This window comes from Ammospiza nelsoni, chromosome 1 (genome assembly GCF_027579445.1).
Source record: "Ammospiza nelsoni isolate bAmmNel1 chromosome 1, bAmmNel1.pri, whole genome shotgun sequence".
Classification (NCBI taxonomy): domain Eukaryota; kingdom Metazoa; phylum Chordata; class Aves; order Passeriformes; family Passerellidae; genus Ammospiza; species Ammospiza nelsoni.
The window spans coordinates 60,118,275-60,138,456 of NC_080633.1; the positions used below are offsets into that span (position 1 = coordinate 60,118,275).

General features: G+C 44.8%; 1 protein-coding gene across 4 annotated transcripts in view; it reads right to left on the reverse strand.

Annotated features, from left to right (window-relative positions):
- The window catches only part of NFATC1 (nuclear factor of activated T cells 1), a 111,016-nt gene that overhangs the window by 85,168 nt on the left and 5,666 nt on the right, over nucleotides 1–20,182 (reverse strand). For all 4 annotated transcript variants that reach the window (XM_059475262.1, XM_059475278.1, XM_059475270.1 and 1 more), the window contains exons 2-3: nucleotides 15,780–16,878; nucleotides 6,555–6,714 (exon numbers count right to left, since the gene is read on the reverse strand). In XM_059475262.1, the coding sequence (XP_059331245.1) occupies nucleotides 6,555–6,714; nucleotides 15,780–16,878 (1,259 nt within the window). The remainder of the gene's footprint in view (nucleotides 1–6,554; nucleotides 6,715–15,779; nucleotides 16,879–20,182) is intronic.

A 20,182-nucleotide genomic window follows, 5' to 3' on the forward strand; every position in this document is an offset into this window, starting at 1 on the left:
TTGCAAAGAAGAAAGAAAGGAAACCAGGAGAGGCCAATGAAAAGGACAGCTGGGAGCTGGTGTCATCACCCCCTTTCCCAAGGGAATGGAGACAGCACCAGCAGAGAATGTGAAGGTTTTCCATCCTCTCCTCCCTCAAGGCCATAAGCAACTTCTGCTTTGCCTGCAGCCACTGAGTTCAAAGTGAAGGCAAACCTAGGGCTGAAGCCTTGAGATTGAATATCTCAGCATCCCAACAGCCGGGATATGTACTGCAGCGTCCATCATGCCAAGTGTGGGCGAGGTATCATTTTTAACAGAGAGCAGAGTGCCTCCCCCAAGCCCTGGCTGATGGAAACTTCATTTCTCATTTGTAAAGGACCGTTGCACCAAACAGCAGAGGCCTGTCCCCAGGACGGCTCATAAATCAGAACTGAAGTTGCATTTTCAGGGTCATGAAATCTTCTCCAGCTGACAGCAGCACACTTTCCAGGACAGCTCCCTTCTGGACTTATCCCTCCTCAGGGAGGCCACAAGCTAGTGATACAGCTGTGCTTGTGGAACTACTTTGTGGCACCAACTTCATGTAAACCCCAAAAATGAGAAACTTTCTCCTTTCCAAAATACACCCTCCTAATAAAAAAAACCACCCAACAACTGTGATGAAAAGCTTTCAATGGGCATTCTTCCATTTTCTGGATTTATAGAAGCAATAGCAGCCTTAAAACATCTGCCAAATCATTCTACATTTCAGTTTTGATTATCTGTGTGCTAGTTTGAGGTTTTGCTTTAACTATACAGATGCAAGAAGTGAGAAAGCTATTCAGCTCAGATTTAGTCTTAAGAAGTACGGGCTGCCTAAAACAAGGTTATAAAGTGTAGGTTCCCTGTCTGGTTTGTTGTGTGATTGCATGGCTTTGTGCTATTAATTGCAACCTGGCTAACAGGTGCTTGCCAATGTCTTTATATGCCCAACATAAGGAAGGATTATATTTCCATCTGAACAAAACAGTGATGCTGCAATCTAAAAAGAAGCTAAGAGCAGCACAGAGAGGAAGTCCACCGTAGCATGATGAGTTGAATTACTGCTTAGTAATGAGAATATGCCTTCTGCTCTGCCCCAATATACTCAGAGAGGGAAGGGGGAAGCAGCTAACACTATTTTTTCCACATCCTCTCCTCTTGCTCAGGGGTCAGATGGCCATGAGCTGGACCTACAAGGGACTGTTTTTTCTTTATAATTCCCTTGACTCACTCAGCAATGGTGGCAGTTCTGCTGTTTAAAACAAACTTGTAGCAGTGGGGATCCCTACCAAGAAAAGCACTTAGGAACGCACTGCAGGTCCCATATAATGGAACTCGCCATGGGTTCACTCTTAATGTGCAGCACCACAACAGTGCTGCAAAGAACTTGGCCTGCTCTGTCTGGAAGAGCCTTCCTCTTGGCTTCCTTCTACCTTCATCCTCTTTCTATCATCAGTGGTGAACAGCTCCTTCCAGTCCTTTCCTTTAGCTCTCCAGTTCTCTCTGGTTCCCATCAAGCCTTCTGGTTATCACAGGAATGTCTGACCTCGTGCTGTTGGCTGTGTGTGAAGCCAGGGTATGAGAGGTGCTAATCAGAGTGAGATGGCCCCTGAAGTTACACTGCTTTGTCAACAAGGCTTTCTATTCCCCAGGGGGTTTGCAAAAGGTATTCATTCCTCATAGGTCTGAAGATGGTCTATAGGCTCTGGCAGACAGCTGTGGTGGCCAGCACCTGCACTGGGACTTTGTGCTCGTTAACCGAAAGCAACAAAACCAACTGATCCATGGGAAGCAAACAGTAAGACACTCCATGTGTTGCTGAAATGCACAAATGACTCAGGGGCATGTTGGTGCCTAATTATGGTGATGTGGAGATGTACAAAAAATACCAAGGCAGTGATTGCCATAGAAGGGAGCCTGACACTTCATAGTCACAAGGGGATTTAAAAATCCCAGTGTATGCCTCAAGGCCTTTGAAAATCAGACCTGAAATGCCTATCTGAGGTCTCGTCAAGAAAGGACACGGATTATTCTTGAGCAAATCTCCCAGAACAAACAACATTTTGACTATGTAAATCAGCAGACAAATAATTGAGTTTTGCCTGTAAAATGAGGGCGTTCCGACAATTCAGCTCTGCACAGGCTCAGATGAAATTTTGTGTTGGAGCACAGAAGCCAAACACAACTTCTACCCTCTCACTCCAAGAGGTACAGTGAAAGGCAAGGCAGCATTCACTGTATATTCCATAATAACCTAATTTTTCAAGGGGAAAACAAATTCTGGATAGTACTGGTTACTTAGATAAAAAGGAAAACCCCTACAACTAATTTTCTTTCCTTTTGCTAACCAATTTATCAACTTTATGTCAGGAGTGACCTGGAAGAGAATTCATGGCATATTTTGTGTCAAAAAGTTTAATAATAGTCATGGCTTTTAAAAGTGCTTACTAGAGTACTCCATGCATTTGAATATTTTCTTTCACTGTTGAATACAATCTTCTATGGGAGTACATCATGCCCTTTAATTAAACATTCTTGAGTATTTGGATTTTATCTCATAGATACACCACACCCTGCTTGTAAAAATTCCATCTCAGGCAGTCAAAGTGCTTGACTTATTTCAAAGATGAGTTATTAATTAGAATATCTACAGACCATGTATTTACAATCTGGTGCCATCCCTCCCTGGGGAGTGCAAACTTTTATCTGCTGCATTACTTACCTGTAGCTGAAACAGAGCCATCACTGGCTGGAATGCAAACCCCATCTTGTGCAACTCCTCACCACTACTCTCCAAAAGAATTGTGAGATAGGTCCAAATGGAGGACATTTTTAAGGTGTTCTGGATGTAAACCCCTTGAATTAAATTCATTTCACTTAAAATGTGTCTGTAGCTACGTAATACTGTGGGTTTGCTAACTAACCCGTTTGCTTCATTTTGCTTTGTTTAAAAAATCCTCACCTGAGCCACGAACTCTTGAGAAGGAGTAGGTGCCAGCAGGATGGTAACAGACAGGATTTTGCTCCTCAGAGTGGTCCCAGGTTTAACAGTCACCGGACACAATATGCAGCTTCCCAATGCCTGGTGCCTGCCAGGGCACCATCCCTGTTCTGACTCAGAGGTGGGAGTACTCCAGTCTAAAATCACCAAAGGCAACAGCAACTCGCGAAATACTTCCCCAAGCCAAGGGGTGAAAGCCAGTGCCAGCTGTGAGCTCACCAGCACCGCTCCCCAGCACCACTTGCTTGCCAACCCTCTGCGGCATTTTTAGCTCGCCAGGCGTGCCGGCTCATCCCACTCTCCAAACGTTTAGCAATCAGGAACAGCGATAGCTTGGAGCTGCCATGGCAGCCCAACACCCAAACAGGTAAAAGCAAAATGTGAAAGAGAGGAATATTGTGTCACCAGGCTCATGAGCCTTCACAGGCAACTTGAAGCACTCCAAACCATATAATTCCTAAGTGCAGTGGGGAAGGTGCTGCCATTCCACAGAAGGAAATCCACAGGAAATCCTGCTGGCTGAAATACGCCTGGGAGATGGCACACGGGAGCTTCCAGGGAGCAAGTCCCATACATGATTCAGAGATGATAAGGAGCAAGTGGCAGACAGAACTGCTGCCACAGGCAGCCCCCAGCACGCACCAGGCTTGCCTTTGCGTGGGTCAGTATGAGCTCCTGAGGCAGCCTGCCACGCTCAGCTCTGCCTGCTCAGTTTGGGAGAGAAAAGCAATCTCATACAGTGGTGGCACTGAGCACAGTGCCAGCTCCTCAGCTGTATGTGGGGCCCTCTCCAGCTACACACAGAAGTCACCAGAGTGGAGGAGCTAAGGAAAAAATTGGCTCTGAAGCTTGGGCTTCATGTCATACCCATGAGAGACTCCTGCCCTCCTATGCTACTGCTCTCCTCATCCAGCATGCTTGCCTCAGAAACCTTTGATCCTCAGACATTCCACCTCTTAAAAGAAGAGATGGATCAGCAGCAAGGAAGCTAATGTTGCCTAGGAAAGATAGACAAACCTGCTCCAGCTGCAGAGAAAGCAACCTCCTGGCAATTTTACTTGGGAACCATGCCATGAACAGTGGATGTTTTTTGGATTTACTTCTTCTCTGCCTTAGCATGCCCAACAGATTTGTGGAGGTATTAATGTGAGAACATCTCCTACTTTGGGAAGCAAGATGCCAACAAGAGGGGGTTTGAAACAAAGAGAAAAACTGAGAGAGGAGAGAGACCTCATCCATATTCTCCTCTTGTTGAAGATAAAGGGGGAAGAGCTTTAACAACAGCAGAATGAAAGCAAGTTTCCCCAAAGTACCAACATAAGAAAGACCTGAGGGTCAGCATGGGAAAAATGTAACAGAAAAGGGTAGTACAAGAGGTCAAAGCAGTTTTATGAGCGTTTCCCCTGAGTCAACAGAAAAGAAAACACCAGAAACATTAAAGAGAGCAAAGCTTGATCCAAAATCTCTCTCCTGAAGACATTCAGATTCTGTTTGAGCTTACATCTGGGTTTGAACTTCAAAACTTGGGGTCCTTTCTGTGTAACCCAGTAGGATGAATCAAACCTGATGCAAACCATCTGGAAACCTGTTGATGTTTCAGAGATGCATTTTTCAGGTTGCGCCAGTCACCAATTTAACAGAAAATACTCCCTAGATTTCCTTCTTATCCATTTATTTATACATACATTTGTTTTTCAGGTACTTCTTTATTTTTAAGTACTTACTATTTGTCTTACAAAAATTATTTATAAACACTTCTTTTCTTTTTGGAAGTACTTTTAATCCATCCATCTACTCAACTCTGGTCTAAGTCAGAGCTTTTATGCATTTCTTCAAACAGATAATTGGCCATGATGGCAATATCAGCACAGAAAAGCTTTTTCTGCATCTCTTTATGTTTCTGTTCTTTTTGAAGAAACGGATGTTTGGGTTGTAACAAAAGGACTGAAAAATACATTAATCCTTATTAAGCCGGTAGAGCCAATTGACAGGGCTGGGACTGTCTGCTTCCTCTGCCCTCCTTTCATGGCCTTCCGTAATTTCCTCTCCTCTCCTCTCTTCTGACACTTGTTTGTGTTTGGAAGCAGCATGCTCCCTCTTGACAGACCAGGACAGGGGATGAGAGGGGAAATGTCTGGACACATTTAGTCCAATTAAATGTTGGCATCACATTCAGTCTTTCCAAAATGCACGTAAGAAACTTTAAGTGCCAAGCTGGCCATTGCAAATTGATACCTCCCCATTTGCATTTCCTTGCATCAAGCCACAAACAGAGAAGGCATTAATTGTAAACAAGCATGTCTGCCACATGCTCCTCTTTAATATCATTCACAAATGTTCTGCTAAAACCTTTCAACTTCCAGCAGACAGCTTCCATAATCCCATGTCCCTGACAAGTTCTGGCAGAGCTTAAGTGTGTTTGCTGCTGACAACTCCCCTCACTTTCCTTTTCCAGCTGTGGCAGCAGCACACATTTACACAGCAGCATTCTCTGCCCGGCGTCATCCCAGCCTCCCACCGCTCCTTCCACAGACATGTTTGCAAACAGGGACTTACAGCAAATAAACACACACAGCCCTGCACGTGTGGTCCGTACATCATCTCGAGCCATCGGGGCTTTCAACAAGCCACTGCTCCCACAGCATGGCTTGTGGCACGAGCCCAAGCCGTGTGAGCATGGCAGCAGTGCCCTGGCATCCATGGGTCCTGTGGCATCCTGGCAGCGATAAACCCTGGGCTCTGCTGCACACAGGGACACAGCCCTGATGGGCAGCCCTGGGAATTTAACTGCTGGGTGAGAAAGCAGCAGCTGGGTAGGGACAGGCACTGTCTCCCACTCTCTCCCACTACTTTTTCTTTTTTTGTTTTAAACAACCAAATCTTGTTCTTCCTACTCCTGAGCAAAGGCCTTTAAAAATGAATGAGACTACTCATAAAAACAAATTAAGGGTCAGTTTAGAGTGTTATTAAATTAAATGCTTTATACAGAGTAACTAAAGAGCTTGGTGGAATTCATGAAACTAGATTCAGATCTCAGATGCTTTCCAAAGCAGCTGGAAGGGTTTTAGAAACTGAACAGAAAAACTCTAAAAGCCTTTGCTCAGAACTCACTGCAACATCCAAACCAGCAACATCTACATCACTACTACAGCTCTGCACTCCAACATGCATTCACAGATCTGATTAGATCCAACTGCCAGTTAAGGACTAAATGTACTGAGGCACGTCCCCAGCTGATTTCAGTATAAACTGAATAAACAGTATAAAGTCTGGAGTCTGACTGCACAAGTCGGTCCATGGTCACCACTGAACACTCGCTGAGCCCTAAACAGACAGAGCAGCGATCCACCCTGTATTCACATTGCTCTTGCATTGTTTTCACCAAAAACTTGGTCCGCTCAGTTTAAAATGCAGTCTAAGGAGTGATCATATGCAGGAATTTCTGAGGACAGGAAAAATCTCCCATTACTTTTTGGTTTTAGAGAAGAAACAGCGCTCACCACAGAGCACTGAGATACACAACCTGTGCTGCTGGTTACATGTTTGGTACCTGCACAATGGGGTGCCCCCCTGCAGATGCTTTCACAGCCCCTCGACTGCCTTCTGTCTCGTAATGAGCTCGGTGGTGGGATTTCGGCTGCACCTCGATGCGCAGTTCGTAAGGTCCTGAGTGAGATGGCAGCTGCCAATCCAGAGCAGGCAGGGACGGGCTACAATGGAAAGGAAAACAGATTAAAAATTAACATCAAGGACACTATCACAAACCACAAGCAACCAGCACTATTACTTTAGACACCAAGTCTCACAGTTCATCCTTCACCCTCTTACAGTTAAAATTTAATCGATAAGGATAATGTCATAAGTAATTTAGAAGGTATTGGCTATTTTAGGAAGGTTCATGGGTCGAGCATATCTGTTGGCCCAGATGCTACCTGATTTGTATCCAAGAGTGAAAATTTTTAAGACACAGATTACAAATATTATATATACTAACTCTCAAAGCAAAATAAAAAGGCAGAAAGACGCGGGGGAGTTTTAGAAAGACGATTTCTGCTGTGAAAGTGAATGCCAAACTAGTTTGGCATTTAATGAATCTAATGGGTTTCAACAAATCTGCTCTGTTTACAGGGGGTGGAAAGAAGAAGGAAAAGCTATTTCCCTGCTTCACTCCCAACATAAAGCATGTCTGAGAGCCTCGAAGCAAAGCTGATCTCTTTTGGGTTAATACACTGCAAAGGAGAAAACTCTGAAGTCAGGACTTGCTTATGAATCCTATTGATGGTGATGAGCAAGCCTGCAGAACATGCAGCTCACTCTTCTGGCTCAACACTGACTCTACAATTAACTAAAATACTAAAATACCAAGCACCTATTACCATCAAGCAGCCTGACAGCATTCAATGGTGGGAGAATGAGATTCTTAGAAACCCTCTTCCAGTATAAAACCACACTTGAAAATAGCTGGGAGACCTCTAAGAAATGCCAAGTTGATGCTTTGAAAGAAAAGAAACAAGGACAGTAGAAACAGCAGCCCTGAGACAGACTTACTAACCTTAAAATTTAAGCAATAAGTTTTACAACTAAAACACTAATTTCATGTCCACTCTATATTCTTTCCTTTGGTGAATTTTCTTCACTGAGTGTCTTTCAAAAGTCTTGGCAAGTAGTTAAACAGCCCAACTGCAACACCCTCCCCTGCCCTTTCATGTGAAACTTCATTACCTCTCCCATCAGCCTGGAGAAGACAACCAGCAAGCAGAAAATCGTGGCCCTTTGTAGGTGCCATGGGCCAGGGGTCCCTGGCACTGTGAGAGGACTTGTGCCACCACAGCCTGCAAGGGGGCTGGGAACTGGGGATTTACTGGATCCTTGCCTCACTGCTGCAGCCCAGGAGCAAGGGCAGTCTGAGCAGTAGGAATCACAGGTGAAATCTTCCCTTTCCCTGTGAGCTGCCTGAAGGGGAAGGGATGTGCAAGAGCTTCCACACTGGATGCATATACTGCAAACACTTGTTCAGCTGGAGGCTGGATACTCCATGTTACCATCCCAGTGATCCACACTCAGTGCACTGGTATATTCCACAGGCACTACAGTTCTCAGCAGCCCTGCTGGCTCCACTGCAGGACAGGACTTCTACCACTAGCACAGGCACTTTTGTGCTTTGCCTTTTGGGTTTTTGAGTGCTTACCCAGCCCTGTACCACGAGCATATTGAACTCACATCTGTTACCGCCTGTGTGCTGAGCACTGCTGAGACTTCAGGCGGTGCTACATTTCCCTACCTTATCCTTCTTCATGTTTTACAAGTCTGAGCCACGTATCTGCATGCCTATGGACACACACTGTACACATTACAGGGGTCAGCTGGAGCCACCACGTCCCAGCCCGGGTGAGGACCAGGACCACCTCTGCTCCCTGGGCACCTCCTGCTATTCCAGCACAGCTCAGTGGCAAGTTGCAGGCTCCAAACACCAAGGTATTCTGTTCTCCAGCCTTCAGGACATGGAGCCCAATAACAGAGAGAAAGGGAAGTATTCATCATCCCAGCTCACCCTAAGGGGAAGCTTATCTAAAAGAAAGTTGTCTCTGCAGGTTCTGAGCTTCCATGAACATCTGGAGTCCAGAGAAGCCAGGGGGGCACCCTCTCCACTGGCAAGATCCTGCAAGGGACAAACTGAATTTTCCTTCTGCCCCTCCACACATGGAAGCCCCAGCCTCAGCTGCAGGCAGGATGTTGCACCCTCTGAGCTCCTGTGCAAACCTTTCCCCCAAAATGGCCAGGGCTCATTCTGGAGGTGAGGGGAATCTCTTCTGCTGCTACATGCTCATATAAGGAACGAGAAGACAGCAGAAAATTACGGACAGATGGCCATTGTATGTAGCCACTGCTCTTTGCCTAGCACTTTAGGTACACATATTTTAGTCTGAAAAAAAAAATCTGGATGAAGCATATTTGAGTAATGATAAATGACAAAGAGTAGAGCAAAACAGCTGTGTCTCTCCTGGTGATGATCAGCACACATTTTTAAACAGATGTTTCTGGTTTTAAGTAAATTCTCACTTGATGGATTTTTTTTTCTGAGGATACATCTATCAGATTAGAAATTTTTAACACTTAAAAAGGAGAACTCTGACTGACAGCATGTAGTCCTCAAGTGAAGAGGGTTGTTTTTTTAAAGATACATAGAAGTCATAGTTTTGTAATTAATGACATCTCTTTGAAAGAAAAGAACCAAAGAAACACACAACCTCCCCTTTTTAAATCAGCACCTGAAAATGTTAGTATAATCAAGTTGCAAAATTCATGTTCTCAAATAAAGTATGAAAACAAAAATATGGTTTGCTGTTAGCCTCAAATCTACAATCAAAATTCCAAAGCACCACCTGCCCAATTATAAATTGACAATTAATGGGAGTTTTCCTGATAAAGGAAGCAAAGTGAAGCATTTAGCAGTGTCATGGACTGGGGCTGTCAGAGCTATTTCCTGTTAGGTTATCTTCATCATGCACTTAATTTTCTGCAGCTAAACGTGCCTAAAGGAAAAAGCCAAAAACCAAAAACCAAACAAATGGTGTAGTGGTAAAATCAAATCTGGTTGCTGCAAATATTAATTTGAAAAGGTCCAAACTACCTCATCAAGCCTGTGTCACATAGAAGGCCCCCACCACAGCAGTCAAGAAGAGGAATTAAAGGTCTTCATGCAGTCTTCCTATCAAATACACATCAGTCTTTTTTCCTCAGATGACATTTTCCACCAGCTGAAAACCTGTCCCATTTCTTTCTGTGCCCTAATAAATCTCACTGTAGTCTTCCTAAATGCTACAATGAGGTATGGTTACTTCAAGGCAGGTTCACAAAACCTGGTGCTAGGCTGTAGCAAACTGGCTCAACATAACTCTGTCCTACATAAATCAGATTAAAAACCAGATGAATAGTGATTTATTTTGCATACACCAGATACACAATATGATTAAATCAAAAACAGATTATCCAGTCTGGCTGACTTCTGCCTTTAGCAGAAAGATTTATCAAGTTACAAAAAAAAAACAGAAAAAAAAAAAAAGATACTAAGCAGCCCACTGGAATATATACAGGGAGGAAACAAAGATAAAAACTTCTGGTAAACTTTTTAAAGGTGTTTAAGCTCCATTTTCACATGGCTGCTATCCATTTGGGAATTAAATTATAATTACACTTTCTAAGCTACTAGCCCAAGGCCACTGGAAAAAGAGATTCACAAACATTTTTGTTCCTAACTGCAGAAGGCACAAGAACAACTGCCAGTCTCACCCTGGGACTATCCCTGTTCTTGGACAAATACTGCAGCACAGAGGCACCTACCCCAGACAGCTGAGAGTGGCATGAACCACTGCCTAGAAGGAGAAGAGGCTCAGTGTCTTTCAGCACCCAAAGTAAAGTGAGTGACCTAGAAGGAATACAGCTGAGACTGGATGCCCTGTGCTAAACTTAGTTTTCTTGACAAGGAGTTTTCCTGTAGAAACAAAAACACAAACTACAAAAAACACAGGGCTGCTGAAACTTTTACCAAGCTGCTAGCTTGAACCTGCTCCAACTCTGCACCAAATGCAATTGTGGTTATGATTTATTATTTATTACTCGTCTCACATCGAAGTGGATGCCTGTGAAAGATCCTTGTGTGTGATTTTGAAAGAGTAAGAAAACAACGGTGATGACTACGTGTCCACCAACTCGATTGTGGTCAGAAAAATACACCTGCTTTATATTTCACCTATGACTTAACGCGGGCAGATTTTACTCTGTCTTTTTTTTGAATTTCCTGTCTGACAATTGAGCAATCTGGCTGTGGGCTGTTAAAATAGATGCTGTGTCCGACCCTAGACTTGGCTGAATTTTGCTGGCATGTGGAGCAAGTAGCTCCTCTCTGAAGTGCATGAGGTACCCTGGAATTCCTCATGCTGAAGTCTGAAAACATGAGTCGTCGTCATTCTCCCACATAATACCTCACCCTTCTGTCCTAAAAATTCACACTCAGAGACTGGTTTGCAAGGGAAGTTTCACATTTGATGGTTTAGAGAAATGACAAGAAACTATTGCTGCAGGAATGGAGGTAACAAGTGGCTGGCATCGCATTTCTGCTTATTCTGAATTTAGAATCCTAGAGTGTCAAAATGAGCTGGTGAAGGAAGGTCATTAATAAGATGCTCACAGGGTTGTTTGAATGAACTAAAAAACAGTCAGGAGAAAGCATGGGGAGGATTAAATCAAACAAACAAAAATATATCACTTTACTGAGACAGGCTTCCAAGTAGTCTTCAGCCTTATGGTGCAGCAACCAAATGTAATAAAACATCACTGCTATGTGATGGCAAAACAAACATGTTGAAAGCACCCAAACATTCCTATCCAGCAAGAATATAGCAGAAAAAAAAAAAAAAAAAAAAGATTAGCGGCATTTTGGGCTCTTCCCTGTCCACTTCCCAGTGCCAGCCCCTCAATTAACACTAATGAGTCCCAGGAGATGGTCACTGCCACACAGCCACAAGTCCTCACTTCACTGAGTCCTGCCCAGACAGCCCTGCCTTTGCTTTGTCTGAGGAATTTCCTCTCGCCTGCCATAAACACACAAGCTCGCCAGGGATGCACAGGTCAGCAAATCCGCTGTGGCTGCATCAATGACTGTCTCATCTCATCTTAAGATTGCTGGTACCTTTTTCTTAGAAATTCAACTTTTCCCAAGTAGGGTTGCCCTCTATTTCATGGTCTGAAACAAAACACCTATAAAAAAAACAAAAACCAAAACCAAACAGACAAAAAACTCCTGCAAAATCAAAAGCATCTGAAAGGTCTGCAAATGAATTTTTCTTCTTTTGAAAGAAGAAAAATTTCTGCAACATTTTAAAGTCATAGTTTGTAATCATAGTTTGTTTGATACATCATTTGTATAATTTGGGGCCTCAACTTTTGCATGCTTGAGTTTAATACTGTCAGAGTCCCAAAAGTAGAATCCAAAAAATCCACAAAAAACCCCAAAAAAGCTCACTGATGCAGACAAAAGTCAAATATGCTTTTTGCAACTTGGAGAAAGGTATCCAACCATACATTCTCTAGGTACAGACTTCGGTCTCCATATGTAAAACTACATAACCATGTGCCTGTGAGGTGAAAAACATATATGCATATTTTTGAGGATGAAAAAGAAACGGCAGCTAAAGAAAATGTGGCTTTTGACTGTTAGAAAACAATAAACTGTGTAAGTAAATGCCACTGGGAGCTTTTAAAAGTCACCTGTAATACCTGCAATCTCCTTTGGGTGTGGTAGACCTCATATATGCCATACACCCAACCAACAAACCCAACCATTTCTCCTTCTCTTGAAAAACACTACATTTAGTGCAAGCTCAAGTGTTAAAGGCCAACACACTCCTTGGATTAAACTGATTACACTTGATATAAATACAATGCACTACTTTTCAAAGAGTAAGAAACTGCCTCTGAGAAATCTCAGTTTGTGTTTAATCAAGTACAGCAGATGAAGAGGAAGTCATATAAAATGTGCAAGATACTCAGAAACATGGCATTTTGGTGAGTGACTATACTTTTTGTTGTGATATAGGGTGATTTAGGACCTGCTTATGATCAGGTGCAGAACACAAAAAATGGGATTTCAGTTTGGAAGTAGTCACTAACAGCGCCCCCATAGCCGAGGGCTGAAGTCCAGTCTTGTACTTCCATTTTGGTTTTGGCATTTTTGCCCACAAGACATCCTGCATTACATAGCACTTAGGAGAGATGGAGAAATGGCATAGAAGGAACACCACTGACACAGCAAGGGCTTGAGAAACACAGAGCCTCCTCTGCTTGTACAGTAACTGCCCAATAGAGTGCTTCTCTTAAAATTATTTCCTACAGTAACTCTAAGAGAGATACTACAGGCAGAAACTAGTTGCATTTGAATGAGACAGCACAATGCACAAATACTAAAATAAAAAATATGTTGGAAATAAAACTGAAAGAGAGCTTCACAAAGACCATCTCTTGACTCTGCACGATGATTTACCTCCAGGGCTTTTTGAGGCAGACTGGTATATTTAGATAACTATTTTGGTCTAGAAAAGGTGTGATTCCCATTGTTACCTCACTGCTTGCTCCAGTGCTTCCCCTGGAATGTCTGCTTGGTCTTTAAATATTTTCTTCATCCAAAATTTGATGCAAGGCCCTGGGCTGCAACCAAAGGACTGCAGCCAAATCCCCGCCAGCCCTGGGTTAACCTGCGCAGCTCAAGCCTCAGCTGTGAGGTCAGGCTCTCTCCTGCCACCCTGCCTGTGATCCTCTGCACCCTCGAGCCCCGTGCAGGAACAGTCACATGATCATAGTCTGAAAGGAGATGAGTGAGCGCAGATCTGCACCACAGAGCCCACGGCCTGGGGACTGGGCTGAGCATCCCAGCTCACGAAACACATAAAGACTCTATTTCTGTTAAGACAGACATTATTATAGCCTCATTATATACTCTTATTATTCCCCTGCCCCAGGATTTGAAAAGCCTAAAGCAGGCTGAACTTTAATTATGAAAAATTAAAAACATCATCAATTTTAGTAACAATAGCAAAAAGCAGTTTCCTTTTAAGACTGATGCCCACTATAAAATCTTGGGAACGGAGACAGCACTCAGCCGATGGTGTGCCTGAGCCCGCTCCGTCCTGCTCCCAAAGAGATGGGAATGCAAGAGAGGGAGAGAAAGGCGTCAGTGATTTTCCAAGGCATGCTGGCTTTTGATGAAAACTGTACTGCATATTCAGGAAGGGACAGAGGAGGTAATCAAATCTGGTTATCTCAAAATCATTATGACCGGGTAGATTTTGGAGCCTGAGTTGTTTGTTGGAATCCACCCCTCCAGTCCTCGCATTTGAAATAGAACAGATGTGAAACATAACAGGAAAAAAATCCAGCTCTGTTGTGACAAATTCTTAACCAATTTTTTTGGAAAGATTTAAAATAACAGTTTCTGTTGCGTAGGCTGTGATCCTGTTGACGTCCGTGCTCACTTGCCCAGTACTTTCATATACATAAAATGAGAGGTATTTTTGGTGGAAGGAAGCACTGTCAGTGTATCTGATTGGTAAAATAACTTAAAAATCACATTTCAACAGTAACTTCCAACTGCCCTAGAGCACGAGTTAATGAGATCACATGGAAACATATTGCAAACCAGGAAACATATTTCATACAAGACGAAAACAGTGGAAAAAATGTTAAATACACAACATAGTGGGGCTTCATTCTGTGCACTTCACCTTTCTTGTTTGTGTTAGCACACAGGCACGCCGGGTGCCTCCTGACGGAGCGCGGCACAGCGCCTACGGCCGCTTGCTGCACCGGAAAGATAAAAGCCTGTTTGGGCAAACTGTCCTATTCCTGCCCTTGAAGTCATCGACAAAAAGCTGCCCCTGACACAACAGCTGAGGGCCAGCCTCTCTGATGAACATGGGCTACTTGGCACTGCAGTGGGGGAACAGAAAAGGCTTTTTCTAAGTAAATGGGAAGGCTCTGAAGGATTTGCCTGGTGTTAGAAGTCTCCACCCCAGCTCTGAAAGATGAGTGCCTAACTCTGGGTGGCTCGACCCAAAGGGGTTGCTGCGTTTCCCAGCACTGATTTGAGCCAGGGTCTTGAAAGGAGCTTGGCAATGCAGAGGAGAATGAGAATGAGAATGATGAGGAAGGGGAGTGAGCTGCAACATTAAGAGCCATGGACCACTCCACCTCAGTTTCAGGAGACAGCACAAGGCAGAGAGGTGCTGGCTGAAGAAAGGTGGGAATGACAAGGCTGGAAACCAGGAAATGCATTGCTAACTAAAACACTTCAACTACACACTTACTGCTTTCGTTATGAGAAAGGCAGCTTCACTGTCAAGTGCAAGAAGCCAGGTGTGCTTGGGGAGGAGGAGGAAAGGGGGTGACCATCAGGATCAGGGACTAGGAACAGCCTACAAGCCCTTGGAAAGCTGAACTATTTTCCTGCACCACATGCCTCTTACAGAAGACTCCAAAATAAAGTCTGTATCTACGACAGAAGGAAAATGCAATGAATGTAACTAAGATTTCAGCTATTCTGTACTGCTTCCTACCCAGAGCCCTGTTGTGATAAATAAATTTGATGAACAGATTGAACCACCAGCAGCTGAAAAATTAGTTTTTCTTCTTTAAACAGAAGTAGCAGGGAAGACAAAAAAACCCAGAGAATCACTGTCCAGTAGAGACAGAAAAATATTGACAGACAGCCTTCAGATGAGCTGAAAAAATTTCACATAAGCTGAAATAATTCGCAAAAGAACCATCTTCTTAACTAACTTGTATTCACTGTGCACAAAGCATAAATATAAAAGGCCCTGCAACAATCACCATAATGAGATCATATGCTTGTCCAGCAATATAAAAATACTGAGACATAATAAACTTCAAGTAAAGCCACAGGTTTGTTGGCACGAAATGGTCCTGCTCCCTGAGCTTCTGAATGCCTGATTTCCAGACTTCCCAGCCTGGGGCTCATCGCCTGGAAAGTGGATAACTGGTTACAACCTATGCATAGCCAGCTCCTTGAACAGCCTCTTTCACCCTTCAAGGCTTGACTCGTGGTTACACCACACCAACAACAGAGGCAGTGTCACAAGACACAGTTAAGTGGAGTGAGTGGATGGGCAGATTTGGCAGGAAACAAGACAGGAAGGAAAAGGAGGAAACAAAAGCATGTAATAAAGATACTACTGGGATTGTCCTTTAAGTCGGGGTTCCTTACCTCATGTAGGATGTTGGAGATAGAGGCTTTGGTTTGGCCCACTGATAAGGATGCTGTGGCACAGACAAGTACTGCTCGCAGAAGTTTCCTTTCCTGATGTGCTGGAAGCTGGAGAAGTCTTCTGGTGACAAATCGGCAGTTGGCGATATGGTCCCATGATCCTCGCCAGTCGGCTCCGTTTTGAGAGTCATGGATGGGGTGTGATCAATGGTGGTCTTCCTCGACTTGATGGGAATCCCATCGTTCATATCGAGGGTGCTGTCAGTGGTGAGGGCGTTGATGGCAGCGACAATGGCGGAGCTGGTGTACTGGTTTGTGTTCCCCAGCCACGTGTCATCCGTGACGCTCACCCGCGGTGAGTTTTGCGGAGAAGGAGTGGGGGAGTGGTGTGGGGAATAGGAAGTCTGCCGGCCATTTAGGCTGTACTTCCTTTTGTTGCAGGGAGACGGAGGCCTGGAGTTGCGAGCTCCCAGCCAGTTCTCCTCTGTGATGCTCGTTCTGGGAGACGCCGATGGAGAGTGCCTCGGGGAACTGAGCAAAGTACAGGCCACCATGCTGCGCTGGTAGCCCTCCTCTGTGTCGGTGGTCTTTGGAGACACACACGGGGATTGCCACGGAGAGGTCTGAGGTGAAGTGTATGGATATGAGTAGTTGGACTCATAGGAAGACGCTTCAGAGTTGCAGCTTCTGGAAGACAGGCTACTCGCTGGACTGAGGCAGGACGGGTCTCTGTACGCCTCGATGTTCGGCAAGTTCAAAGTGGCAGTGGAAGGCGACCGCTTGGCATTAGGGATGGCCTCCTCCACCTCATCGTGGAAAAACTGGTTGTTGTTGTGATGCAATCCCATGTAAGACGTGATCTCAATTCTGGGGCTCTCCAGCGCTGGAGCCCCATTAGGTCTCATGTTTGGCGGCAGGTAGTACTCGGAGGCTCCACTGTCAATGTGCCCTCCGTATCCAGAAGGATGGTTTGTCGATGGGACAACTGAAATGACGGGATTTGATGTCTGCAGGCCATGACATGGAGTTGACAGTGAGGAATGTGCCACATTTAGAGGCAAGCCAGCATTTACATTTGAAGATGCATAATTATAGTGTTCTGGAAGAAACAAACAAACAACAAAGAATGACATGAGGTGCTGCACAAATATATTCACTTAGTAACATACCCAGCTGAAATGGTGGGACATGGCACAACACACAAAAGCACAGCTCTCCTCAACAGCACAGCCCAGAGGTGTGCCATGTTGGGCAAGAGGCTGCAGACTAGCATCCTTGAAAACACCACCGACTGAACAGAACAAGACAAGATATCTTGGGATGGGGAATGCATGCAGACAGAGCTGGTCTTGGGAACATGGTTCCTAGGTGAACCTTTAAAGCAAAAAAATTGAGTCGTCAAACAACATTGCTTCAGGATTCTAGGAGACTGCAGCCTTCAGAGATGCAACTGAAGAGATGTGTTTTTACATAAGTGAGCCTAACTCCCTCACTGAAAAGTTGGAATACACAAAAAACTGGACAAAAAAAACAAAAGTGGAGGCAGAGTAAAGCAAAGAAAAAGATCAACTGCATTCTGTTAAAAAAATTATACACAATCGAAATTTCAATTACAGCAAGTTTCCAACTGGTTCCAGTTAACTAGGATTTTGGAAAAAGATGGATCTATTGATCTGCTCTGGTTTCTGGGACCACTTATCCTCCAGCCCAACTGGCAGAGACCAGGTGAAGGATAAACACGGATGTCTCACTACTCAGCGACAGCTGAAATTCCACTGAAATTGCTGGTTATTGCACACGCCACATCAAGCGCTGCCAGCAGCGTGCTCTGGGCCAGCTCTCCAACCATTTAACAGTGACGGGAGTATAAAAGCAAGAGCAGAGCTGCACAGCCAGTGTGGAAAACCTGGAAAGTGACAGATCACATCACAGCCTTGTGCCAATGGGCTCCCTGACCAAGCACAAGGAACAACGTGCCCTTTGCATGCCTCCATCCCTGTAGAGCAGCATCCCTGTGGACCAGCGTTTCAAAACTGGTCCACATGGCATTATCTCTGCCTAGCCTGGCTGTCTGCCTGCTGAAGGCATTCCTTCAGCTCTGCTCCCTTGTCCCAGGGATGTATAAGTGACTCTTTTTGTCACCCAGAGATATTGGTGGGCTGCCCATGGGGGAAATGGGCAGCCCTCAACCAAGGACAACATGCCCCTGGTGCTCTGAGCTGTGGTGGGATGAGGAATCCTCACCTCAATTCTTCCTGATATAGGGAGGCTCTGCGTCACCAGGACACACGAACCAGACACGTAAGCCCTAACACCAGTATCTCTTACTTTACTGGAAAAAGAGAGCCAAATCTTTGTATCAGGGACAATGACTGCTGAACTCTGAGTCTGGGTAAGGCTGGTGTACAGGTTCCTCTCAGAAGTCTGGAAATGCACCCAGCTCCAGCCCCAAGCTGTGCTTGCAATGCGTCAGCCTTCCCTGAGATTTATTATGGCAGCAGCATCACTTTCCCGCAGGTCAGAGGGAAACTCCACATGCCCCGCGGCCACAGCCAGTCCACATGGGAAACCTGTAACTTTCTATCCCAGGAGGCAAGTTCCCTTGGCAGTCATCTTGCGCACCTTCCCTCGGAAGATATGGAAAGGCTGTGTTAATTACTGCAGCTGCTGTTCCGGAGGTGACCAGGGAGCTCTGCAAATGCAAACAAGCCTCAAAGCTGGTAACCAGCACAGCCAGCTATTCTCTTTCTCTTGTTTATCAGCTCAGCCCTCTCTGGTGTCATCCACCTGTGATCCCACGCTCACCTTTCTCTCTGGCAACGACTCCAAGGCAAACGGTAGTTAGGAAAAATTAATGTGCTGTGGCAGCTTCACAGCAGCTCCAGTTGATGCATGTCATAGCAGGTAACAGTTGGGAATGATGAGCAACAACACCTTTTGAACTTGCTCTCTAGTCTGCCCTCAGATACTGGCCACTTGCTCAGGAAGGGTCATTAAATTACACTGCAGCGTGCCACAAATAACACTGGATTATTCAAAACATGCTGCAGCTTCACGCTCTATTCAAACAACCAGGGAAGCAGGAAATACAGCAAAAGAGGTGCTACTTGACAAAATCCATCTGCATTGGTCACACCAAGGGGCAGATCTGCCAGGGGGATCAGAATTCCCTCCTTCCAAAATCAGTTCTGTTATGTTGCTGCCTTGCCACTTGGGCGCACCACCCACAACCACCACCACCACTTCCCTCCCTCCTACCCGTCATGGAAAAAACCCCTGACATGGTACAGCTGTGGTAAGACCTTATCTGTTTCAGAAACTAGCTCAGAGAAAGGGTCTAGAGTAGTGCCTTCAGGGCAGCTTCAGCCCCTTCACTGCTTCCTCCAGCTCCAGAGGAAGGTGATGTCCATGTCCACACTGCTGCTGGGACACTGGCTGTGCTCTTCTTCCACATACCCTTCCACAGGCTCCTGCTCTGGCACACAGCTGGAAGGCACTGGTGACATGGCACAGCTGGGAACCGCTCCCAGCCAGTCCCTACCACGCACCATGCAGCCAGACACTCCAGGCAGGGACTGGGGGCTCGGCAGGCTGCCCCAGCTCTGCACCCACCAGGTGGGCTTTGCCTCTGCTGACTGCAGAATCAGCGCTCTTAGATCTTGTATTAAAAATAAATAGGTAAACAAACAAAATAACAGGGACAAGTACTGTGAGCCCAGCAGTTTGCTCAAATTCTAATGCATGACTGGAGTGAATTCAAACACTGCAGTCTGCTGGAGATCTGCAGCCCAGACTCAATAGGCAATACAAAGCTCAGATGAGCCTTTGGAATCCAGTTTAAAAAAAATTATTAAAAGACAGCCTCAAGTGCTATAAGCAACAAGTTCCTTAATTCACATGACAAGGAATAGCCACTTTTAGAACTATTATGCTTTTTTTTTTAAGCCAACTTTTAAAGGCCCAAGAAAAAGAATGCCATACAATTCATAGTTTGTGTACAACAGTACACAAAATAAAAAGATGCAAAATCCAAAGCCTTCCAAACGTATTTAGATATCTTAAAATTAAAAGCAGCATGCAGAAAATATGTCTACCAAATATAAAAGCCAGAACTAGGAACAAGACAGAGACCTTGGTTTGTGGGCTAAAAACCACCATCTAAAATTTCTGAAATAAACTCATTCTCCAAAACTTCCATATTTACAAAATTCATCAAACACACATCCATAGTCAGCATTTATAACATGCCGATGTTTTCCTCACCAGGGTGAATGAGACAGGTAGAAATAAAATCCTGCATCACATAATGTAGCTATGTAGGATATTTTGACAGTCCTGATGCAGATGAAAGGCAGGTAACGCCTGTGCCGTGGTGTCACTGTTATGACTGTGACTCACAGAGG